The sequence below is a fragment of the Cherax quadricarinatus genome, chromosome 70 (assembly GCF_038502225.1).
Source record: "Cherax quadricarinatus isolate ZL_2023a chromosome 70, ASM3850222v1, whole genome shotgun sequence".
NCBI classification, from domain to species: domain Eukaryota; kingdom Metazoa; phylum Arthropoda; class Malacostraca; order Decapoda; family Parastacidae; genus Cherax; species Cherax quadricarinatus.
The window spans coordinates 21,075,893-21,102,762 of record NC_091361.1 but is presented as its reverse complement, the minus strand read 5'-3'; the positions used below and the strand labels follow the sequence as shown (position 1 = coordinate 21,102,762).

At 39.8% G+C, this 26,870-nt stretch overlaps 1 protein-coding gene across 4 annotated transcripts in view; it reads right to left on the bottom strand.

Annotated features, from left to right (window-relative positions):
• The window catches only part of LOC128703005 (MBT domain-containing protein 1), a 275,010-nt gene that overhangs the window by 6,749 nt on the left and 241,391 nt on the right, over nt 1-26,870 (bottom strand). For all 4 annotated transcript variants that reach the window (XM_070099937.1, XM_070099938.1, XM_070099940.1 and 1 more), the window contains 2 exons: nt 17,503-17,700; nt 3,410-4,155 (listed from right to left, as the gene is read on the bottom strand). In XM_070099937.1, the coding sequence (XP_069956038.1) occupies nt 3,410-4,155; nt 17,503-17,700 (944 nt within the window). The remainder of the gene's footprint in view (nt 1-3,409; nt 4,156-17,502; nt 17,701-26,870) is intronic.

Here is a 26,870-nt window from a genome sequence, read left to right as displayed (position 1 = left end):
GGATAGTGAGGCTCAAGTTAGAGTATGTAGGAAAGAGGGAAATTTTTTCCCAGTAAAAGTAGGCCTTAGACAAGGATGTGTGATGTCACCGTGGTTGTTTAATATATTTATAGATGGGGTTGTAAGAGAAGTAAATGCGAGGGTCTTGGCAAGAGGCGTGGAGTTAAAAGATAAAGAATCACACACAAAGTGGGAGTTGTCACAGCTGCTCTTTGCTGATGACACTGTGCTCTTGGGAGATTCTGAAGAGAAGTTGCAGAGATTGGTGGATGAATTTGGTAGGGTGTGCAAAAGAAGAAAATTAAAGGTGAATACAGGAAAGAGTAAGGTTATGAGGATAACAAAAAGATTAGGTGATGAAAGATTGAATATCAGATTGGAGGGAGAGAGTATTGAGGAGGTGAACGTATTCAGATATTTGGGAGTGGACGTGTCAGCGGATGGGTCTATGAAAGATGAGGTGAATCATAGAATTGATGAGGGAAAAAGAGTGAGTGGTGCACTTAGGAGTCTGTGGAGACAAAGAACTTTGTCCTTGGAGGCAAAGAGGGGAATGTATGAGAGTATAGTTTTACCAACGCTCTTATATGATTTGTTCTGTTAGTGGGTTGGATTTGTGAAGGACCGGCCTAGTATGGGCCAACAGGCTTATTGCAGTGTTCCTCCTTTCCAATGTTCTAAAAGCTATGGCTTGGGTAGTTTCAAATTTAGGCTGGATAAATACATGAGTGAGAGGGGTTGGATTTGAGTCGGACTTGCACCTGAGTTTATTGCTTGGGTAGCATTTGTTCTGTTAGTGGGTTGGATTTGTGAAGGAACGGCCTAGTATGGGCCAGCAGGCCTGTTCCAGTGTTCCTACTTTCTTAAGTTCTTATTTAACATCACACTTACCAGTAGGGTGATCGAGGCTAGGACCTTGGGTAGCTTTAAGAAGAGATTGGACAAATATACAAGTTGGAGGAGCTGAGTTTGATTTGTGTCATTGGGTATGGGAGTAAATTCTTGGGTAGCTTTGGGTGGAGGTCATTTTGATAAGGACCTGCCTTGTATGGGCCAGTAGACCTGCAGTGTTCTTCCATTGTTATGTTCTTATTGGCTATTTGTTTGTGTGAGGGAGGGATGGCAAGTTTATTGTTGGAGAATATAACACTAATATCAACTCTATGGCTTATTTATCTATCACAATTCAACTAATATGACATAATAAACAATATTAATAACATAGAAACATGGAATATACTCTTGAATGAATAAAGTAAGTCATTACGTATGTCACGAGAGGTGTTGTGTTGTGCTGTTGTTGGGTATATAAGGGCCACTGAGTGTAAGCCGTCCATAATGGTGGTGAAGCAGCAGCTGAGTCGGCGGTGGTTTTTGTAGCCCTATATAACTCTAACAACATTGGAGGAGGAAATGGAATGGTGATACCGACAAGATGTGGAAAAAGACACTAATGTACAGTTCAGGACATTTATTAAAGGAAACGTTTCGCCACAAGTGGCTTCTTCAGTCCATTAGGACTGAAGAAGCCACTCGTGGCAAAACGTTTCCTTTAATAAACGTCCTGAACTGTACATTAGTGTCTTTTTCCACAACATTGGAGGAGTTGGTAGAATCACAGAATCACTAAAGAAGGAACCCACTACAACCATCACTACGACCTTCTACCACTATTAAACTGTTACCACCATCACTACTACCTTCTACCACCATCACTACCACCAAAGAAAGCTTCTAGTGCCAGCCCTTTGGTAAAGAGTGTGAGAAACACATTATTTATGAAAATGTTTGTACAAAAATACAAAGATGGTGGTGGTAGAGTGGAAGCAGTTGTGATAGTGGTTGATGAACATAAGAACGTAAGAACATAAGAAAGGAGGATCACTGCAGCAGGTCTGTTGGCCCATGCTCGGCAGGTCCTTTACAATTCATCCCACTAACGAAACATTTTCCCAACCCAGTCCTCAATGCTACCCAAGAAATAAGCTCTGATAACTCTATCCACTCATTTGGGACTTGCAAATGAGTGGATAGAGTTATCAGAGCTTATTTCTTGGGTAGCATTGAGGACAGGGTTGGGAAAATGTTTCGTTAGTGGGATGAATTGTAAAGGACCTGCCGAGCATGGGCCAACAGGCCTGCTGCAGTGATCCTCCTTTCCTATGTTCATCAACCACTATCACAACTGCTTCCACTCTACTGCCACCATCTTTGTATTTTTCTACAAACTTTTTCATAAATTATGTGTTTCTCACATTCTTTACCAAAGGGCTGGCACTAGAAGCTTTATTTGGAGCCATGGTAGCTTATTTAGCACTTGCAAGCACTAAAATCAATGGAATATTATGAAATATTTCGTAGGAGCATGTGAGGGGACTGTCACTCACTGGTAAACAATGGCACACTGGCTGGGAAGGAAAGGCCGAGGCGGCTCAGAGCGTGAGTACGCGTTCGGGACGAAGGACTATTAGCGAGTTACCGGACCATTTGCAAGCCAATATTTTGACGAAAAAACAGAACTATTTCCGAAATGGACGACTTTCAAGCCTGACGATTATTGAGGGACCACTGTATACGTTTGGACCGTTTACGGGTTAAAAGGAGGGGTTTGGGATACTGGCAGCTTGGAGGGACATCTAAATCATCGTATATGGGCACCTCTGCAAATACAGTGATTATGTATGAGTGATGGTGAAAATTTTGATTGATGATGAAAGTTTTTTCTTTCTTTTTGGGTCACCCTGCCTTGGTGGGAAAAGGCCGACACGTTAAGGAAAAAAAAAAAAAAAACTGATGGCAAGAAGTGTGTTACAGGAAAATGAAGGTAAATGCTGACAGGAGCAAAGGCTAAAGTTCTTGAAAGTAGAAAGTAGAAGGATCAATTTTTGTACACTACAGAATAAGCAGACAAAATGTTGCACTTCAAGACTATACTGGGTTGTGAAGTATGGAAGAACAAGTAATTTAAATATGTGAGATTGGTTCCAAGGTAACATGGAACAATAGAGAGAGAAATAAAGAAAAGTAATAGTATAAAGAGTATGAATAATTGTTTTTAATGAGATGCAGAATGAAGAAAAAAATCATGTCAAGCAGTGTATGCATGAAGTTATTTGGGTTGTATTAGAAAACTGGTTGATAAAATGAAACTAGTCAAGCAGAAATGGCTATAAAGTTTTACAAGTTAATAAAAAAAAAATAAGAATTTTTAATTAATACATTAATTTCATGTAAATTAAAGGATGAAATATGTTGTTAGGTGCACTGTAACTGGATTATATAAAAGTGAGATGCTATAGTCTACCTTCAGTTTAACTGCAGACCCTAGTGATATATAACAAAGGGTTCATGGTAAAACACTGTAACTTTAAGGTTCACCTATGTCAAGAAGAAATTCAAATCATCTTACCTGTAATATAAAGTTATCGCAATATGCTCCACAATCATTTGTCTTTAGGAACTGAGCCACTTCTTGAGGGGTCCATAGTTTAGGCTTAACTTTCGATCCATCTTTAACTGGGCCATCTATTAGTCTTGGAATATAAGTAGTAATCTGAGATTCACTTTGTGTTTCAGATGATAATACAGACACTTGTGGGGTGCTGCTGGCTTGAGTGGTGACTGTGGAAGAAACTATGGGAGACTGTGACGTGCTTTTACTCTGCTGGAAGATACCATTCTTATGGTTTTGAGGCTGCACTGGAACTTGAGGTTTACTGGCATCTTTTGGAGTACTTGGTGTTGTGGTAGTTGTGTTAGGTTTCAATGAAGTAGACTGTGTGTTGTTACTTTTACTGACAGGCTGAGGAAGGCTGGACTGGATGTTGGCCTGCACACCAAGTTGGTTATCCTCTGAAACTGACTGGCTGTTGTTCAATACATGAGCGTCTTTAACTTGTCTCATAGATACCGGTTGACTGCTATTACCATGACTAAGCTTCTGATCCAACTGAACCGTTTGATTTCTGACATCCTGAACTTTATTTTCTGTTATACTAGAAGAAGTGAGGTCGTGTTGTGTGGAAATGCTCTGTAACTCTGTCTGTGGTAGCACAGGACTTACTGACGAGGGGTTACAAGATCTCTCATCCATGTCCCATGCTTCTCCAGAACTCTCATTCCCATCTAATGATGCAACACCAGAGGAGGTTTCATCTGCAATGTAAAATATAGTATATTACCAATACTGAGGAATTTATATTACAGACCAATATCAAATATATTCCATTATAAAAAATATTGGAAAAAATTATTTAAAAACAATTACATTTTTACATGAAGAGCAAACAATATAGCATACTAGCATTAGAGTATCATGAAGACTGCTTGTTGAAGCATAAGAATATACTTGGACAGCAACATGAAACACAGGTAAGTGAGATGTGTATATTTCGGATTGACCCACACTTTAGTAAACCTGCTGAAGATGGTTTCTGAGAAAACACTAAAACAAACAAATTCATTTTATCTGTGTTTTATATTTTTTCCCAAATAGGTTTTCATGTCTTATACTACAACAGGTAATTACATTTACATGTTCTTAATCTCTGTCATGATAGTTTTAAACCCTCAAACACACACAAAATAAATCATAACTATGTACTGGTGCTGTTACCTTTGATATACCTTTGAAGAGTTTTGAGAGTTAATCTACTCTCTGAGCCCGGCCATGGGCCAGGCTTGTCTGGTGCTTGCCTGGTCAACCAGGCTGTTGCTGCTGGAGGCCTGCTGCCCCACATATCCATCACAGCCTGGTTGCTCTGGCACCTGGTGAAGATACTTGTCCAGTTTCCTCTTGAAGGCTTCTACACTTCTCCCAGCCGTGTTTCTGATATCTTCTGGTAAGATGATGAATAGTCTGGGACCCCGGATGTTGATACAGTTTTCCCTTATTGTCCCCACTGCACCCCTGCTCCTCACTGGGTTTATTTTACACTTCCTCTCATATCTCTCACTCCAGTATGTTGTTATGGCAGTGTGCAGATTTGGGACCAGGCCCACGAGTATTTTTCAGGTATATATTATCATGTATCTCTCTCTCTTCCACTCCAGTGAATACATGTTCAAGACTTGCAGGTGTTCCCAGTAGTTTAGGTGCATTACAGGCTCAATGTGAGCTGTAAACGATCTCTGTATTTGTTCCAGCTCCGATATTTCTCCTGTTTTGAACGGGGCCGTCAGCACTAAGCAATATTATAAGTGAGGGAGCACTAGTGATTTGAAGAGTGACACCATCTGCATTATTTCCCTTGTTTTGAAAGTTCTCAACACTCACCCCGTCATCTTCCTAGCTGTCGTGATCTTTGTCTTGTTATGCTCTTTAACCCTTTCAGGGTTTCCGAAGTACTAGTATGGTTTACGCACCAGGGTTATTGACGTACTAGTACGCCTAAATTCTAGTGCCTTGAAATCTAGCAAGAGAAAGCTGGTAGGCCTACATATGAAAGAATGGGTATATGTGGTCAGTGTGCACAGTATAAAAAAAATTCTGCAGCACAGAGTGCGTAACGAGAAAAAAAAAAAAGACCATGTTTTTGGTTTAAAACAGCGAATTTATACTGTATTTTCGTATGGTATTTATGGTTGTATTCTAGTTTTCCTGGTCTCATTTTATAGAATAGAAGACATTTTATAGAAATTGAGATGATTTTGATTGGTTTCACAATAAAAAGCACCTTGAAATTGAGCTCAAAGTAGCAGAAATGTTCGATTTTTGCCAAAGTTCAAAAGAAAACAAATCATGCCACATGTCCAATACACATCAACTGGTGAGTCTAATATTCTTTCACAAGGGCACTGATATTATTTATACCATTTCTACACTAATGAAGTAGTCTGCATAACAGTAAATCTTCTATTTTTTTGTGAGAATAAAAATTCAAAGTGGAAAGCAAAAGAAATGTAAGAGGGGCCTGGAGACGTGACTAATGAACAGAGGAAATGTTATTTTAGTGCCAGGAACGTCTGTTTTGTTTATTCTGGAAACTACAGTGGACCCCAGCTTAATGATCACCTCCCAATGCGACCAATTATGTAAGTGTATTTATGTAAGTGCGTTTGTACATGTATGTTTGGGGGTCTGAAATGGACTAATCTACTTCACAATATTTCTTATGGGAACAAATTCGGTCAGTACTGGCACCTGAACATACTTCTGGAATGAAAAAATATCGTTAACCGGGGGTCCACTGTATTTGGAAATTGGCATCTTTTGAAATTTGTGTGAAATTGCAAAATTGCTAATTTCTGACCACTTTATTGGATAGTTGAAATTGGTAAATAGGAGGTTTCTTTTACTCATTCGATAGAAAAAATGGAGTTCTACCGAAATAGTTATGATTTTTGTCGACTAGTACACTGGAATTGGCTGAAAATAGGGCTTAAAGTGGGTAAAATCGTCGATGCGTAAACAATGTCAAGACCGCTAACATTGCGAGAGCATAATTCCATAAGTTTTCCATCAAATTTCATACTTTTGGTGTCATTATGATCGGGAAAAGATTCTCTATCTTTTCATAAGAATTTTTTTTTTTTTTTCCGAAAAATTTTCGACCCTGAGAACAAGTTTAGGAGAGGGCCTCTCGACTCTGAAAGGGTTAAAAGAAAGGTCCGCTGACATAATTATTCCCAGGTCTTTTATGTGTTCCTTACGCTCTATTTGGTGACCCTCTTGAGTTTTGTATATAGTGTTCCTTTTGAGTTCTTCATTCTTTCCATACCTAAGCAGCTGGAACTTATCACCATTGAACATCATGTTGTTCTCCACTGCCCACTGGAAAACCTTGTTTATGTCTTCCTGTACTTTTTCGGTGTCCTCTACCATAGTGACTTTCATGTTTATTTTAGTGTCATCTGCAACTGATGATACAAAAGTGTGCCGGGTGTTATTGTCTATGTCTGCTATGAGGATGAGGAACAGCAGAGGTGCCAGGACAGTCACTTGGGGCACTGAGCTTTTGACCTCGCTTTTGCCCTGTTCACTACTACTTTTTGTGTTGTGTGTGTTATGAACCCGAAAATCCATCTGCCTACCTTCCCAGTAATGCCCATGGCCTTCATTTTATGCGCTATCACTCCATGATCGCATTTGTCAAACGCCATTGCAAAATCTGGATAAATCACAACTGCGTTTTGGTCTTCCAATTCCTCTGTAATTCTGTCATAATGGTACAGGAGCTGTGACAGGCATGATTGCCCTGTTCTAAAACCATGCTGGTCTGGGTTATGTTGGTTGTGCTGGTCCATGAAGTTTGTAATCTGCTGTCTCATCACCCTTTCGAAGATTTTTATGATGTGAGAGGTTAAGGCAACTGGTCTGTAATTTTTAGGTAGTGCTCTACTACTTCCCTTATGCAAAGAACCTATGTCTGCACTCTTTAAGGTCTCCAGTATTTCACCTAGATCTAAGCTCTTTCTCCAAAGAATACTGAGGGCTCGTGCTAGTGGTACTTTGCACTTCTTTATAGAGCATTCCATGAATATGGTCCAGGTGCTATATTCTGTTGAAATATTCTGCAAACTTGTGTATTACAAGAAATATCTTGTCTGATAGATGTGATGAATGATTTTGGAAACTGACAAGTTGAAGAATTGAGACACTTATGTAGCATATGGGAATCTTTATTGAAGAAATGTTTTGCCACACAGTGGCTTCATCAGTCTTATACAAAGCAGGAAGATATAAGGAGAAGAGGAGTTGAGGTAATCAGTCCCTCAGCCTGAAGTCAATGTGTTCAGTCCATCAATCTTGTAGAAAGTACAGCACAGGGCCATAGCAGTGGCTTCTATACTGTAGTCGGGTCAGGCGAAGCAGGAGGAGGCGGGGTCATAGTGGAACCATCCACTAGTCGAAGTAGGTCTTTGTTCAAAGACTGGACAAGTTATGAAGAATTCTTTGCATCATCATGGGATCTTTATACAAAACATTCTTCATAACTTGTCCAATCTTTGGACGAAGACCTACTTAGACTAGTGGATGGTTCCACTATGATCCCGCCTCTTCCTGCTTCGTCTCACCTGACTACAGTATAGAAGCCACTGCTACGGCACTGTGCTGTACATTCTACAAGATTGATGGACTGAACACATCGAAAACTGGTACACAAGCCCCTTACTCGGTGATTTCTTGTGAGTGAACATAACAGACTTATGTGGCACAGTGCGTGGAAGTTGTAAGCATATGCCTAGGTTCAACGCAGGCACTCACAGAAGTGAGGTGCAGGCATTTGCTACCAATGACATCATGGCATTTCGGCAGCAGGACAAACATGATGTCACATTGTTGACATCAGTTCACCGACACAAAATGGCAGACACTGGCAGGCAGAATAGAGAGACCAATGAACCCATTCTAAAACCTGCAGCTGTGATGGACTACAACCTCAATATGCACTTAGTGCACAAATGTGACATGCAGACTGGGTTTGCTGATTGAGTTCACAAAAGTTATAAGTGGTACATAAAACTCTTTTTTCCCATCTTCTTGATATTTCCATGCTGAATGCTTATAATAAGCATAAGTTGAAGACTAACAACAAACCCAAATATGGTGAATTTTGTTTGACAGTCGTTAGACAACACCTGCAATAGACCAGCGCCCATGAAATTAACAACACATACCCTCTCGTCTGAGGCCTGTTGATCACTACCCCATACAACTGCCTCCTACTACTTTCAAGAAAACTTCTCAGAAGTGTTATGTCTGTGCACATACCACAAAACGCCCACAAAAACGAAGCAGCACTCGTTTTATGTGAGGAGTGTAAAATACCACTGTGCATATACCCATGTTTCAAAGAATTCCACAAGCTGCAGCAGTTCTAGGAAAGTATCCAGTGACTGTATATATGTATATACATTACAGAACAATAGTAATACAGGTCTCCCTCCACATCTGCGAGGGTTAGGGGAACAAGAACCTTGCAAATGCTGAAAAATCACGAATGTTTATTCCCCAAATATATTGTAGCATTTACTTAGCTTAACAATACTGCTTCCTTAACCCTTTGAGGGTTGCCAGGCCCTCTCAGAGACTTGTTCTCAGGGTCGCAAAAAAAAAAATTTTTGTTTTTCTTATGAAAAGATAGAGAATCTTTTCCCGATCATAATGACACCAAAAGTATGAAATTTGATGGAAAACTTACGGAATTATGCTCTCGTGAAGTTAGCGGTCTCAACAATGTTTACGCATTGGCGACTTTGCCCACTTTGAACCCTATTTTCGGCCAATTCCAGTGTACTAGTCGACAAAAATCATAACTATTTCGCTAGAACTCCGTTTTTTCTATCAAATGAGTACAAGAAACCACCCATTTACCGATTTCAACTATCCAATAAAGTGGTCAGAATTTAGCAATTTTGCCAATTTCACACAAATTTCAAAAGATGCCAATTTCCAAATAGGGTCCAGAATAAACAAGAAAGACATTCCTGGCACTAAAATAACATTTCCTCTGTTCATTAGTCACGTTCCCAGGCCCATCTTACATTTCTTTTGCTTTCCACTTTGAATTTTTATTCTCACAAAAAAATAGAAGATTTACTGTTATGCAGACTACTGTATTAGTGTAGAAATGGTATAAATAATACCAGCGCACTTGTGAAAGAATATTAGATTCACCAGTTGACGTGTATTGGACGCATGGCATGATTTGATTACTTTTGAACTTCGGCAAAAATCAAACATTTCTGCTACTTTGAGCTCAATTTCAATGTACTTTTCATTGTGAAACCAATCAAAATCATCTCAATTTCTGTAATATGTCTTCCATTCTATAAAATAAGACCAGGAAAACTAGAATATAACCATAAATACCATATGAAAATACAGTGCAAAGTCGATTTTAAACCAAAAACACGGTCAAAGTTTTTTTTTTCTCATCACACACTGTGTGCTGCAGGATTTTTTTAACACTGTGCACACTGACCACATAGACCCATTCTTTCATATGTAGTCTACCAGCTTTCTCTTGCTAGATTTGAGGGTGCTAGAATTTATGTGTACTAGTACGTCAAAAACCCTGGCGCGTAAGCCATACTAGTACGGGCGAAACCCCGAAAGGGTTAACCTATGGAGCCATGAACAATCATATAACACATGAAAACATCGTAAAATATTGTACTAGTGCCAGCCCTTTAGTAAAGAAGGCGAGAAAGACAATAGAATTCAATAAAGAACTCATAGTAGAGTACCAAAGTGGAGGAGGAAGAGAGAGGGAAGAAAGTGCCTTCTTCAGTGATTCTACGATATGTATGATACTAAAGCAGCAGGAGTTGATAAAGGCTGTAGCACCAGCAAGCGATAAAGTATAACAAGTAAGTTAAGCGATTAATCGATAGAAAAAGGACAGCACGAACCTAACTCCTCCAATGTTGTTGGAGTTACAGTGGACCCTCATTTTTCGTAATTAATCCATTCCAGAGAGTGTGACTATTATCGAAATTGACGATTTGCAAATCCATTCTCCCCATAAGAAATAATGTACATCCAATTAATTTGTTCCAGACACCCAGAAGTATCAACAAAATTTTTTTTTTTTACCTTAAAGATAGATTTACATGCACAAAAGAATGAACATTCAACATGACAGTTACCTTTACTGAAGGCTGTTGTTGATGAATGGAAGACAGGGAGGAGGAGAGAAGGAAGAGAGGTTATTGTTTGGAAGGGAAATCCCCATCCATAAGGACTCTAGGTAACTTCAGGGATCACATCCCTAGCTTAAATATAGATTTACATGTAGTAGGTTGGTAGACAGCAACCACCCAGGGGAGTACTACCGTCCTGCCAAGTGAGTGTGAAACGGAAGCCTGTAATTGTTTTACATGATGGTAGGATTGCTGGTGTCTTTTTGTCTGTCTCATAAATATGCAAGATTACAGGTAGGTCTTGCTACTTCTACTTATACTTAGGTCACACTACACATACATGTACATGTTTATTTATACACACTCATCTGAGTTTTCTTTGATTTTATCTTAATAGTTCTTGGTCTTATTACTTTTTCTTTTATATCCATGGGGAAGTGGAATAAGAATTTTTCCTCCATAAGCCATGCATGTTGTAAAAGTCAACTAAAATGCCAGGAACAATGGGCTAGTAACCCCTTTTCCTGTAATAATTACTAAAAAGAATAAGAAAATTGTCAAAGTGGGAAGTCTGAATGTGCGTGGATGTTGTGCAAATGATAAAAAAGAGATGATTGTGGATGTTATGAATGAGAAGGTGGATGTCCTGGCTTTAAGTGAAACAAAGCGGAGGCAGTGGGAGAGTTTCAGTGGAGAGGAATAAATGGGATTAGGTCAGGGATTTCAAATAGAGCTAGAGCTAAAGAAGGAGTAGTAATAATGTTGAAGGATAAGTTATGGCAGGAAAAGAGGGACTATAAATGTATTAATTCAAGGATTATGTGGAGTAAAATAAAGGTTGGATGTGAAAAGTGGGTTATAGTAAGTGTATATGCACCTGGAGAAGAGAGAAGTGTAGAGGAGAGAGAGAGATTTTGGGAAATGTTGAGTGAATGCATGGGGAGTTTTGAACCAAGTGTGAGAGTAATGGTGGTTGGGGATTTCAATGCTAAAGTGGGCAAAAATGTTGTGGAGGGAGTAGTAGGTAAATCTGGGGTGCCAGGGGTAAATGAAAATGGGGAGCCTTTAATTGAGCTATGTGTAGAAAGAGGTTTGGTAATAAGTAATACATATTTTATGAAGAAGAGGATAAATAAATATACAAGGTATGATATAACACGTAATGAAAGTAGTTTGTTAGATTATGTATTGGTGGATAAAAGGTTGATGGGTAGGCTCCAGGATGTACATGTTTATAGAGGGTCAACTGATATATCGGATCATTATTTAGTTGTAGTTACAGTTAGAGTAAGAGGTAGATGGGAAAAGAGGAAAATGGTAACAACAAGCAAGAGGGAGGTGAAAGTGTATAAACTAAGGGAGGAGGAAGTTCGGGAGAGATATAAGCAACTATTGGCTGAAAGGTGGACTGGTGCAAGTATGAGTAGTGGGGGGGTTGAAGAGGGTTGGAATAGTTTTATAAATGCAGTATTAGAATGTGGGGCAAAAGTTTGTAGTTATAGGAGGGTGTGTGCAGGAGGAAAGAGGAGTGATTGGTGGAATGATGAAGTAATACGCGTGATGAGAGGTTTTTACAAAGCAGAAATGTTATAAGAAGAGTAGAGTATATGGAGAGTAAAAGAAAGGTAAAGAGAGTGATGAGAAATTGCAAAAGAAGAGCAGATGATAGAGTGGGAGAGGCACTGTCAAGAAATTTTTATGAAAATAAGAAAAAATTTTGGAGTTAAACAAGTTAAGAAAGCCTAGAGAACGAATGGATTTGTCAGTTAAAAACAGAGTAGGGGAGTTAGTAGATGGGGAGATGGAGGTTTTGGGTAGATGGCGAGAATATTCTGAGGAACTTTTAAATGTCGAAGAAGAAAGAGAAGCGGTAATTTCATGCACTGGTGAGGGAGGTATACCATCTTTCAGGAGAGAAGAAGAACAGGATGTGAGTGTGGGGGAGGTGCGCGAGGCATTACATAGAATGAAAGGGGGTAAAGCAGCTGGAACTGACGGGATCATGACAGAAATGTTAAAAGCACGGGAGGATATAGTGTTGGAGTGGTTGGTATTTTTGTTTAATAAATGTATGAAAGAGGGGAAGGTACCTACAGATTGGCAGAGAGCATGTATAGTCCCTTCAAATAAAGGGAAGGGGGACAAAAAAGATTATAAAAATTATAGAGGAATAAGTTTACTGAGTATACCAGGAAAAGCGTATGGTAGGGTTATTACTGAAAGAATTAGAGGTAAGACAGAATGTAGGATTGCGGATGAGCAAGAAGGTTTTTACAGTGGGGAGGGGATGTGTAGATCAAGTGTTTACATTGAAGCATATATGAGAACAATGTTCAGATAAAGGTAGGGAAGTTTTTATTGCATTTATGGATTTAGAAAAGGCACATGATAGAGTGGATAGGGAAGCAATGTGGCAGATGTTGCAAGTATATGGAATAGGTGGTAAGTTACTAAATGCTGTAAAGAGTTTTTATGAGGATAGTGAGGCTCAGGTTAGGGTGTGTAGAAGAGAGGGAGACTACTTCTCGGTAAAAGTAGGTCTTAGACAGGGATGTGTAATGTCACCATGGTTGTTTAATATATTTATAGATGGGGTTGTAAAAGAAGTAAATGCTAGGGTGTTCAGGAGAGGGGTGGGATTAAATTATGGAGAATCAAATACAAAATGGGAATTGACACAGTTGCTTTTTCCTGATGATACTGTGCTTATGGGAGATTCTAAAGAAAAATTGCAAAGGTTAGTGGTTCAGTTTGGGAGTGTGTGTAAAGGTAGAAAGTTGAAAGTGAACCTAGAAAAGAGTAAGGTGATGAGGGTATCAAATGATTTAAATAAAGAAAAATTGGATATCAAATTGGGGAGGAGGAGTATGGAAGAAGTGAATGTTTTCAGATACTTGGGAGTTGACGTGTCGGCGGATGGATTTATGAAGGATGAGGTTAATCATAGAATTGATGAAGGAAAAATGGTGAGTGGTGCGTTGCGGTATATGTGGAGACAAAAAAACGTTATCTATGGAGGCAAAGAAGGGAATGTATGAAAGTATAGTAGTACCAACACTCTTATATGGGTGTGAAGCTTGGGTTGTGAATGCAGCAGCGAGGAGGTAGTGGAGATGTCCTGTCTAAGGGCAAAGTGTGGTGTAAATATTATGCAGAAAATTCGGAGGGTGGAAATTAGGAGAAGGTGTGGAGTTAATAAAAGTATTAGTGAGAGGGCTGAAGAGGGGTTGTTGATGTGGTTTGGTCATTTAGAGAGAATGGATGAAAGTAGAATGAGATGGAGAGCATATAAATCTGTAGGGAAAGGAAGGCTGGGTAGAGGTCGTCCTGGAAAAGGTTGGAAGGAGGGGGTAAGGGAGGTTTTGTGGGCGAGAGGCTTGGACTTCCAGCAAGCGTGCATGAGCGTGTTTGATACGAGTGAATGGAGACTAATGCTATTTGGGACCTGACGATCTGTTGGAGTGTGAGCAGGGTAATATTTAGTGAAGGGATTCAGGGAAACCGGTTATTTTTATATAGCCGGACTTGAGTCCTGGAAATGGGAAGTACAATGCCTGCACTCTAAAAGAGGGGGTTGGGATATTAGCAGTTTGGAGGGATATGTTGTGTATCTTTATACGTATATGCTTCTAAACTGTTTTGTTTTGAGCACCTCTGCAAAAACAGTGATTATGTGTGAGTGAGGTGAAAGTGTTGAATGATGACGAAAGTATTTTCTTTTTGGGGATTTTCTTTCTTTTTGGATCACCCTGCCTCGGTGGGAGACGGCCAACTTGTTAAAAAAAAAAATGCAGAAAAGAACGACAAATAAATGTAAACCTTTGATATACCTTTGAAGAATTTCGAGAATATATCTATTCTCTGAGCCCGGCCATCAGCCAGGCTCATCTGGTGCTCGCCTGGTCAACCAGGCTGTTGCTGCTGGAGGCCTGCTGCCCCACATATCCATCACAGCCTGGTTGATCTGGCACCTGGTGAACATACTTGTCTAGTTTCTTCTTGAAGGCTTCAACACTTGTTCCAGCAGTGTTTCTGATATCTTCTGGTAAGATGTTGAAAAGTCTGGGACCCCAGATGTTGATACAGTGTTCCCTTATTGTCCCAACTGCACCCCTGCTCTAACAAAATGTATAAATGAACATTTAACATCACACTTACCTTTATTGAAGACCCTTGTTGGTGTATGGCAGACGGGGCAGAGGGAGGGGAGGCGAGTTTATTGTTGGAGAATATGGCACTAATATCAACTCTATGGCTTATTTATCTATCACAATTCAACTAATATGACATAAACAATATTAATAACATAGAAACATGGAATATACTACTTTAGAATGAATAAAATAAGTCATTATGTATGTCACAAGAGGTGTTCTGTTGGTGTTGTTGGGTGTATAAGGGCCAGTGGGAGCATAAGCCATCCATAATGGTGGTGAAGCAGCAGCTGAAGCACCAGTGTTTTCTGTAGCCCTTTATAACTCCAACAACATTGGAGGAGTTAGAAAAATTGCTGAATCACTGAAGAAGGCACCCTCTACCACCATCACTACTACCCTCTACCACTATCACAACCACTACCACCATATACTATCACAACTGCTACCATCACTACCACCTTCTACCACCATCACTACCACCCTCTACCACTATCACAACTGCTACCACCCTCTACCACTATCACAACTGCTACCACTCTACCACCACCACTTTCATATTTTTCTATAAACTTTTTCTTAAATTATATGTGATTCTCACATTCTTTACCAAAGAGCTTGCACTAGAAACTTTCTTTGGAGCCATGGTGACTTATTTAGCAGTTGCAAGCACTAAAACGAATGGAATATTATGAAATGTATCTCATGAACTCGTGGGATCATCCTCACTCACTTATAAACAATGGCACACTGGCCGGGAATGGAGTGTGAAGCAGCTCGGGGCCGTGTGTACACGTCCCAGATGAACGACTATTTACGAGTCAAACGACGATTCGCGAGTCAATGTTTTGATGAAAAAAGTTACGATTTCCGAAAATTATGACTTTTGAGCCTTACAAAAACGAGGGTCCACTGTATATAGGGCGACTAACAATGCCTCTGTCTCTAGTCTCTACTGCCTCCACCACCACTATGTAAGGCTTATGTCTCAGTGGCCCTTATACACCCAACAACACCGACACAACACTCGTGACATACTTAATGACGTATTTTATTCATTCTAGAGTATATGTCATGTTTCTATGTTATTAATATTGTTTATTATGTCATATTAGATGAATTGTGATAGGTAAATAAACCATAAAGTTGATATTAGTGTCATATTGAAGGATTATCTTGTCCTATCTCCAAACAAACTTTGCCACTGCCACAATTCCTAACACATGTAATGACATATTTTAAATATGATTGGGCAGCTGGAAATTCGCAAATGTTTGAAGCCCATGAAGGTGAAAAACGTGAATGGTGAGGGAGACTTGTAAAAAATTTTTTGTACTGTTTGTGTAAATAAGTTTTGTAAACAATATATTCATAACTATGTTTGTGCACTTATTGTGTTGTATACAATGAATGTATATATGTACACTGCACCTTACTTTGGTCTCACAGGCCACATAAGTTACCTGAAAAAAATATAGTAGTGAAAAACAAGAAACCTTCGAATGGGAGTAAAAACAAAGTTTACTGGGTTAGCAGCATTCGCCGCTGTTGCCATATGCGGCTCATTTTCTACCAACTTTACACCTCTATATTTCGGTAAATGCCGATTGTAAAAAAAATTGCTTAGGCTTAAAACACTCAGCTAATTAATTCAAACATTTTGGTAAGAAAAAATAACCGTTTTATTTTTTGAATATTTTTCGACATAGGAAGACGGTTTCAGAAATGGGCTTGTGACAGTCAAACGGTTAAACTGATCTGAAAGTTCTCATTATCCACCCCACAATTTTTCTGGCCATCGTGCCATATCTTACCGCATTCTTTGAATGACAGATAAGCTAATATCATTACTCCCAGATCGCTCCCATGTTCCACTGGTTCTGGTTGACAATCATCCTGCATTTTGTAGTTTCTCTTTGGAGTTCTTCATTCTTCCCATATCTAAGCAACCAGAAGTTGTCCCTACTGAATGTCATGTTATTCTCTATTGCCCACTGGAAAACTTTGTTTCTATATGAAAAATTTCTTCGTTTTCTACAGAAGTGATTTTTATGCTTATTTTGGCATTAACTGCGTGTGATAAAAAATTGTGAAGAGGAAGGTGGAGGCAGTGGAGATGCCATGTCTAAGGAGAATGTGGGTGTGAATATTATGCAGAGAATTTGTAGTTTGGAGATTAGAAGGTGCGGGGTTGCTAAAAGTATTATCCAGAGGACTGAAGGAGGATTGTTGAGGTAGTTCAGACATTCAGAGAGGATGCAACAAAATAGGATAACTGAGGGTATATAAATATGCAGTGAAGGGAAGGTAGGGTAGGGGTAGCCCTGGGCAAGGTTGGAAGGAGGGTGTGAAGGAGGTTTTGAGTGTGAAGGGCTTGGACATCCAGTAGGCATGTGTCAACATGTTAGAAGTTAGTGGAGGTAAGTGGTTTTTAAGACTTGATGTGATGTTGGAATGTAAGCATAGTAACACCAAGGGAATTGGGAAAACCAGTTAGCCAGACTTGAGTCTTGGAGAGAGAAGTACAGTACCTGCACCGTGAAGGCGGGAAAGTGACATTTTGCAGTTTGGAGGGGAATTTGAGCTATAGCATTGGTGTGCTTCACGTAAGACAGTGACGGTGAAAGTGTTCCTTCTTTTTATGGGTTACCCTACCTCAGTGGGAGATGACTGGAATGTTAAGAAAAGATGATAAAATGTGTGTGAAGACACCTGTCTCTCTCTCTAAATCCTATTGCTTAATACAATACTGGTTACAAACCTGAGACATCATCATCATCTGACTGGTTGTATGAGGTTGGCAAAGTCCTTGCCCGGGTTGCTCTTACAGGAAGTGTCTTTGTGTTATTAGCTGTGATCGCAGTCCCACGTGGAGATCGTCGCGCATCTTTTCTAGCTGGACCGCGTCGAACTTTACTGGCTGTAGAGCAATGTTCTTCCTCTGGCGCTGGGAGAAGCTCTGCCAAAATTTTTTTTAAATATTAACAAGCACATGTTATTATGAGACCCTGCATATACCACAGAGCTCAAGACATCAATGAGTTTCTGAAAAGTCAGTTGACTGTTTGCTATTCAGAACTTATCTTCCCAAAGAAACTCATGTAATAATGAAATACTGAGTTCCTGAACCATAATATTTAATAACTAATTTCATGCAACTAGTCTCTGATGAATATTTACTCAATATTTTACACTCAGTAATGTTCCTCTCCACTTACATATAGTATTACAGATTATTTAAATAATGTATACAATTTAATTAAACAGAAGAGAGTTACAGTATAGAGGGTGAGTGTGTGTTGGAGGGTGACACTAAGTAGGGCAGCTGGACAACTAACTCGCTCACTCGCTCACTCACTCACTCACTCACTCACTAACTCACTCAATAACTCACTCGCTAACTCACTAACTTACTCACTCTCTTTTTTTTTTATCTCTCTCTCTCTTTTTACACAGGGTTTGACAAGGTTAGGTTAAGGGTTCATAGCTTTATTGACAAGCTATTTACAGGTTAAGGGTTCATAGCTTTATTGACAAGCTAATAGCTGTTACCTACATCAGCTCATTTGAGAGCATTTTTATTGTTATGAAACATACAAGTAGGGAACAGGATGAAGTTGGAGCCATCTGTGGGCCAGCATTTTCATCTGATCAACTGACTTTATCTCGTTGACATCATAATGTTATACGAATGTGTTCCATACTCCAGTCATCCTGGGGATAAACGATCTCAGATAAAGTGATGTTCTGGAGAAGGGTACAGCCAGAGTGAAGTTGCTGCTTTTTGCCCGTCTTGTGGTATAGAAGCTTGCTTCACGCTGTCCTCGAAGTGGATCCAAGTGTGGTACTTCGACAATACTGGCCTTGTACATAACAGCAAGGCCACCCACATCCCTCCTGTGATGAAGGCTCTGCTGAAATGACAGATCTATCCAGGATTGGTCCAGGCGAGGGATGAGACATCTTGCTCTGTTCTCTACTCTACTCTTCCTCATTTACATCAATGATCTTCCAAACATATCCCAACACCTGAAACCCATTCTCTTTGCTGACGACACGACTTATGTCATTTCTCACCCTAATCTTGCCACCCTCAACACCATTGTTAATGAGGAGCTGCTCAAAATATCAACTTGGATGACAGCCAATAAACTTACACTTAACACTGACAAAACCTACTATATTATGTTTGGTAGCAGAGCAGGTGCTGCGCAACTAAACATTAAGATCGACAGCACTCTAATTGCCAGACATAATGAGGGCAAATTCCTAGGCCTATACCTCGACAACAACCTGAATTTCAGCACCCATATCCAACACATATCAAAAAAAGTATCCAAAACAGTTGGGATCCTCTCCAAGATATGATACTACATGCCGCAAAATGCCCTTCTCACACTATACCATTCTCTCATTTATCCATACCTCACCTATGCTATTTGTGCTTGGGGATCAACTGCAGCAATACACCTAAAGCCAATAATAACTCAACAAAAAGCCGCAGTAAGAATAATCACTAAATCCCATCCCTGGCAACACCCCCCCCCCCCCACTCTTCATAGATCTAAACTTACTCCCTGTTCAGAACATCCACACTTACTACTGTGCAATCTACATATACAGGACCTTAAATTCCAATATTAACCTTGACCTAAATTGCTTTCTTGATAGTTGTGACAGAACCCACAAGCATAACACCAGACACAAACATCTCTACGACATTCCCTGTGTCTGACTAAACCTTTACAAAAATTCAATGTATGTCAAAGGCCCTAAAATCTGGAACACCCTACCTGAAAACTCTAGAACTGCAGACACATTCATCACCTTCAAAACTACTGTTAGAAAAATCTTATCTCCCGTCAACTAACTACATAAAAACCATCTGGTGGTTCACACTTACACTCACTCACTCACCCATTTGACTATAAGCACAGAAATACATATCTTAATCTTAAAATAATGATTCCTAACTAGTCACAAGTTTGCCTGTGATACTCCAATATAGAAACTATGTATTGTGCCAAAACAAAAGCATTCACATTGCTAAACTCACAAACTAGTATTTAGTTACTTAGTATTTAGTCAACTTACTCCACAATTTGTAATAATTTAGGGTTAAGAATTAATCTAAGTTTACCCAAAATGCCTAGCCATGCTAGGTGTTCTAGTGGCCCCCTCTGTAATTAGTATTTTATTACATGAAAACCACACAATAACCAAAATCTGTAAACCCCGCATTGTAATCCTTATAGAGAATAAACTTTGATTTGATTTACTCTGTCAAGCAGTCATAGATGAGAAGAGGGGAAGGCGAACGAAGAAAGTGGAGCATACTCAAGGTGTGAGCGTACTTATGCCTCGAACAAAATCTTGTAACCCCTGCTGTCAAGCCGATGCGAGATACGGTGAAGTGCTGTAAGCTTCCTGGCTGCCTTGTTTGCAAGATTTACGTGGTTTTTCATGGTCAGTTTGGGGTCAAATTTCACCCCAAGGATATCAATTTCTTCCCCAGGTGCCAACACCCTCCCATTCATCCTTACTACTGCACCGGCATTACCATCATGGTGCCTAGAGATCATCATCTTTTTGTGTTTTCTCAGGTGCAAATGATACTTGTCATCTATTTCCCCAAGCTGATATAGCTCTTAGCTGGTGACTGATGAAGCTTAGAGTAGCTGGCACTTCTTCTCTTGGATAAGCGAATGTCAGTGTACAGTCGTCTGCATATGCATGGGATTCTGGGATGAGATGAAGAAGGTCATTGAAGTAAACATTCCATAACAATGGTTCCAGAATGCTTCCTCGTGGAACACTTGCCCCAATAGGATGTCTTACTGATTCCGTTCCATTGAGAACTATCCTTAGAGATCTACCATGAAGGTAATCACTGAGGAGACAGAGTAGAGCCTGCAATTCCCAGAGCTTGCAGTTTTGTTAAGAGGCCCTAGTGCCACACCAGGTCAAAAGCACCAGCAATGTCCAGTGCTACCACACAGAAGATTTTGGATTCATCCAGTGACTGGTGCCACTTAGTGGAGAGGTTTAACAACAGATCAGCAGCAGAGTAACCTTTCCTGAAGTCATATTGACAGTCACAAAGTAGTGAGTGGTAGTCAAAAAACTGTCATTTGTCTTAAGACTATTGTCTCAAGGAGCTTGCCAGTGACTGACAGTAGTGACACTGGTCTATAGGTGCTGATTTCTGCTCTGCTCTTCTTTTTGTGAACAGAGAAGGCCATTTACACTGTACTAGGAAGTGCTGAAAGATGTGAGTTAGAGGTGCTGCTAGCTAGTTTGCACATCTTCTCAGTACACTGAGGTCAGTGGTCACCTGCGGTCATACCCCTCCTAAGCTCTGGGAGTTAGTGTGGGGTGTTACCAAGCACCATGGCTTCTTGTAGTGTTTTAGAATCTCAGGTTAAAGTGTTGAAGGAGGAGGTTCTACTTCTTCAGGAGGAAAATAGGAGGCTGAAGCTTCGCCTAGAATAGTTTGGGAATGAATGTGAGAAGGATTTAGCTGGTAAGGAGGAAATGGTCACCAGCAGTGACAGTGGCAGCCGCTTTAAGTGGCAAGTGGTTCACAGTTTAGGAAGAAGGAAGATAAGGAGGGTTAACAGAAATGTGCAGGTAGGAAATCGATACTCTGTTCTCCAGGACGAGTGCACTTCAGTGGTTAGTGAGGTTGAAGGTACCACTGATTCCCCTGCTAATCAAGGAAAGAATATTTTAATAGTAGGATATTCTCAGGTAAGATATATGGATCGTGCTTTTTATAAGAGACAGAAAGGTCAGACAGAGGGTGTGCCTTCCTGGAGCTGGTGTTGGTGACACAGCAGGTTGGATAATATTATGTCGGGTAATGGGAACAAGCCCATTATCTGTCTTAGTGCTGGGGGTAATGACATTGTGAAGGGCAGGAGACAGGAGCTGCTGGATAAGTGCAGGTCAGCCATAGCAGTAGTTAGGTCTAAGGGAGGGATCCCAGTCATATGTAGCATCTTGCCTAGAAAGGGAGTGGGCAATGAATGGATGTCTAGGGCAACTGGTATAAATTGCTGGATAGACAGGTACTGCAAGGAACTTGCAATCCCATTCATTGATAACTGGGACCTATTCTTTGGCAAACGTGATATGTATGCAAGGGATGGGGTTCATCTCTCTGGGGATGGAGTGGTTGCATTAGCCAATTCGATTGAGAGGGTAATTGATGACTTGTCTAGGAATTTAAACTGATAAATTATAGAGGTATGGGTGTTTGTGGGAAACAATCAGGCTGCAGCATTAGGGTTAAAAACAGCAGTTATTACCGGGGGACCTCAGGGATATGTTTAAAAGACAATATTCAAAATAAAGTTGCTAGTGATGGCAAGTCAACTGATCAACAAAGAGAGATAGTAAAAGGCAACAAGTGACTAGCTCCTTTAAGGTTTACTATACAAATAGTAGGAGTCTAAGAAATAAGATAGATGAGCTAAGATTACTTGCAAGTGTAGGTAATATAGATTTTTTTTTTTCAACAAACCAGCCGTATCCCACCAAGGCAGGGTGGCCCAAAAAGAAAAACTAAAGTTTCTCTTTTTAAATTTAGTAATTTATACAAGAGAAGGGATTACTAGCCCCTTGCCCCAGGCATTTTAGTCGCCTCTTACAACACGCACGGCTTACAGCGGAAGAATTCTGTTCCACTTCCCCATGGAGATAAGAGGAAATAAACAAGAACAAGAACTAGAAAGAAAATAGTAGAAAACCCAGAAGGGAGTGTATATATATGCTTGTACATGTATGCCTAGTGTGACCTAAGTGTAAGTAGAAGTAGCAAGACGTACCTGAAATCTTGCATGTTTATGAGACAGAAAAAAGGACACCAGCAATCCTACCATCATGTAAAACAATTAGAGGCTTTCGTTTTACACTCACTTGGCAGGACGGTAGTACCTCCCTGGGTGGGTGCTGTCTACCAACCTACTACCTAGAGGTAATATAGATATTATGGGTATAACAGAGACCTGGTTCAACCTGAAAGATAGAGAAATGCCTTCTGAATGCAACATACAGGGTTATAAACTATTCCACACTGATAGGGTCAACAGGAAGGGTGGTGGAGTGGCGATGTATGTCAGAGAAAATTTAAATTGTTGTCTTAGACATGATATAAGATTAGAAACATCGAACACAGAATCTGTTTGGCTACAGTTTCTCAAGGGTCATGACAAATTAATTTTGGGTGTGATTTATAGGCCCCCAAACCTTGATAGGGAGTGCAGTAAGCTGTTATGGGACGAAATTCATAAGGCATCTAGATGTGAAAATGTTGTGATAATGGGAGATTTTAACTTTAGACAAATTGATTGGAACAATATGACAGGAAATCTTGAGTCTAGTGACTTTCTTGATATGGTTCAGGATTGCTTTTTAGAACAGGTTGTGATGGAACCAACTAGAGGAAACAACCTGCTTGACTTGGTTCTTGACAACAAAAAGTCACTAATTAATAATCTTGAGGTTAATGATGAGCTTGGGGAAAGTGATCACAAATCACTTAGTTTCAATATATCATGGAATTACCCAGATAACTGCAATCAAATCTCTGTCCCAGATTTTCACTTGGCCGACTTCATTGGATTGAAAAATTACCTGGGTGGGGTAAATTGGGATGTCCTGACTAGGGGTCAGGTAGGTGATCTTGGTTGCCAATATGACATTTTTCAGAGCATAGTTCTAGCTGCCCAGAGAACTTTTGCTCTGAGTAGGGAAATTAGATCTAACAAAAATGATCCCAAATGGATGAATAATAGATTAAAACATCTCATTGGTCAAAAGAGAGGCATATATAGGCGTATCAAATGAGGGGATGGGAAGTTGAGAAATCAATATATTCAATTAAAGAGAGAAATAAAGAAAGGAATAAGAAAAGCAAAAAGGGATTATGAGGCTAAGGTCACAAGGGATTCAAGGACTAATCCAAAAGGATTCTTTCAGGTATACAGAAGTAAGAGTAGGGACAAGATTGGTCCACTTAAGAGTAACTCTGGTCAGATCACTGACAGTAATAAGGATATATGTGAAATTCACAATACCTACTTCCTCTCAGTTTTCACCCAGGAAAATACTAGCAATATTCCTGAAATAATAGATTATGTAGAAACAATAGATTATGCACGACTGCGGTAACTAGTGACATGGTCCTCAGACAAATAGAGAAACTAAAACCTAACAAATCCCCAGGCCCTGATGAACTGTTTGCAAGGGTGTTAAAGGAATGTAAAGAGGAACTTAGCATACCTTTGGCTAATCTTTTTAACATATCACTACAAACTGGCATAGTGCCTGATAAGTGGAAAATGACAAATGTAATACCTATTTACAAGACAAGTGACAGGTTCTTGGCTTTGAACTATAGACCAATAAGCCTTACCTCCACAGTGGGAAAATTTATGGAATCAATAATTGCCAAAGCAATTCATAGCCATCTTGATAGGCACAGATTGATTAATAAATCTCAATACGGTTTTTCAAAGGGGCATTCCTGTCTTACGAATTTACTAAAATTTTTCACTAAGGTGTTTGAGGAGGTAGATCACAGTAATGAATGTGATATTGTGTACATGGACGTCAGTAAGGCTCTCGATAGAGTTCCACATCAGAGGCTATTGAGGAAACTTATGGCACATGGAATTGGAGGAGAAATTTTTTCCTGGGTCGAGGCATGGCTGACAAATAGGCAGCAGAGAGTTTGCATAAATGGGGAGAAATCAGAATGGGGGCACGTCACAAGTGGTGTTCCTCAGGGGTCAGTGTTGGGCCCGTTATTGCTCACAATTTACATAAACGACATAGATGAGGGAATAAATAGCGACATTAGCAAATTTGCTGATGACACCAAAATAGGCCGTCCAATTCATTTTAATGAGGACACTAGAGCACTCCAGGATGATTTGAATAGACTGATGCAATGGTCAGAGAAGTGGCAGATGCAGCTTAATATAGACAAATGCAAAGTTCTAAATTTTGGACAGGAAAATAACCATGCCACATATAAACTAAATAATGTAGATCTTAATACTACTCTGATTGCGAAAAGGATTTAGGAGTTCTGGTTAGCAGTAATTTAAAACCAAGACAACAGTGCATTAGTGTTCGCAATAAAGCTAACAGAATTCTTGGCTTCATATCTAGAAGTATAAATAATAGAAGTCTTCAGGTTGTTCTTCAACTCTATATATCCTTGGTTAGGCCTCATTTAGATTATGCTGCTCAGTTCTGGTCACCGTATTACAGAATGGATATAAATGTTCTGGAAAACGTACAGAGGAGGATGACAAAGATGATCCCATGTATCAGAAATCTTCCCTATGAGGATAGACTGAGGGCCCTGAATCTGCACTCTCTCGAAAGGCGTAGAATTAGGGGGGATATGATCGAGATGTATAAATGGAAAACAGGAATAAATAAAGGGGATGTAAATAGCGTGCTGAAAATTTCAAGCCAAGACAGGACTCGCAGCAATGGTTTCAAGTTGGAAAAATTCAGATTCAGGAAGGATATAGGAAAGCACTGGTTTGGTAATAGAGTTGTGGATGAGTGGAACAAACTCCCAAGTACAGTTATTCAGGCTAAAACGTTGTGTAGTTTTAAAAATAGGTTAGATAAATACATGAATGGGTGTGGGTGGGTGTAAGTTGGACCTGATTAGCTTGTGTTGCTGGATCTGGTGCCGTGCTCCTTCCTTGAGTGGAGGTGACCAGACTGGGTGGGTCATTGGGCTAATCTGGGGGGGGGGGGGCATGGACCTGCTCCACATGGGTCAGTAGTCCTGTTGCAGTGTTCCTTCTTTCTTATGTTCTTATGTAATCTTGGGCTCAACTTGTATGGGCCCACAGCCTTTCCTTGGTCAAGCGATTTAAGAAGGAAATGCACCTCTTCCTGCCTGATTGTCACCACTGACAGTTTTGACACAGTTCTCTCTCTCTCTCTCACTTTCTCACTCATTTTCTCACTCTCACTTTCTCTTTTTTCTTTTCCTTTCTATTTATTTCTTTCTCTTTCTTTTCTATTTCTTTCTTTCTCTTTCTTTTCTATTTCTTTCTCTTTCTTTTCTATTTCTTTCTTTGTCTTTCTCTCCCTAATATCTAATTCAAGAATCTTTGTATATATGTGATGCCCTCACTGTTATAGTGTAGGTTAATGAGCATGGTATATAGTGTGCAATGTAAGGTGTGGCAGTAGGGTGATGCATAAATACATCTACTGCTGTCCCACATCTTTCCACTGACAAGTTCAGCAGTGGGAGCAACCACCACAAATCACTGTCCCACATCTTTCCACTGACATGTTCAGCAATGGCAGCAACCATCACAAATCACTGTCCCACATCTTTCCACTGACATGTTCAGCAGTGGCAGCAACCATCACAAACCATAATTATCACATTTTTAACTAATGTCTATCAAAGAAATGTGAGTGCTCTATTATAAATGCATAAAATAAAAATACACAAAGTATAAATGCACTTGGTAAAAACTGAGAAAAAACAGTATTTATAATTCATTGTTAAGTGTCATGTTAAATTCATGATTCTTGACTAAAATCAATCAAACTTGTATACAATGAACATACACAAAGCATTAATGCACATGGTTAAAAAACAAAAAAAAAGTATTTGTAATTTATCCTTAAGAAAATCCTGCTGCAGAAAAGTGAGCCATTTGTTGCTAATTCGTCAGTTATAAAGAGCCAACAGTGTAGGCACACAGACTCTTTGAAGATTGAGACACTTACGCAACATATGGGAATTTTTATTAAGGAAATGTTTCGCCACACAGTGGCTTCTTCAGTCCAATACAAAGCATAGAGGGGTAAGGAGAGGAGTTAGAAGTAATCAGTCCTTCAGCCTGGAATCGATGTGCTCAGACCATCACTCTTGTAGAGTGATGAACATTGTTGGACTGTGTTCAGCCCACCACTCTATGAGAGAGATGGACTGAACACATTGATTCCAGGCTGAGGGACTGATTATCTAAAACTCCTCCTCCCCTTACCCCTCTCTGCTTTGTATTGGACTGAAGAAGCCACTGTGCGGCAAAATGTTTCCTTAATAAAGATTCCCATATGTTGCATAAGTGTCTC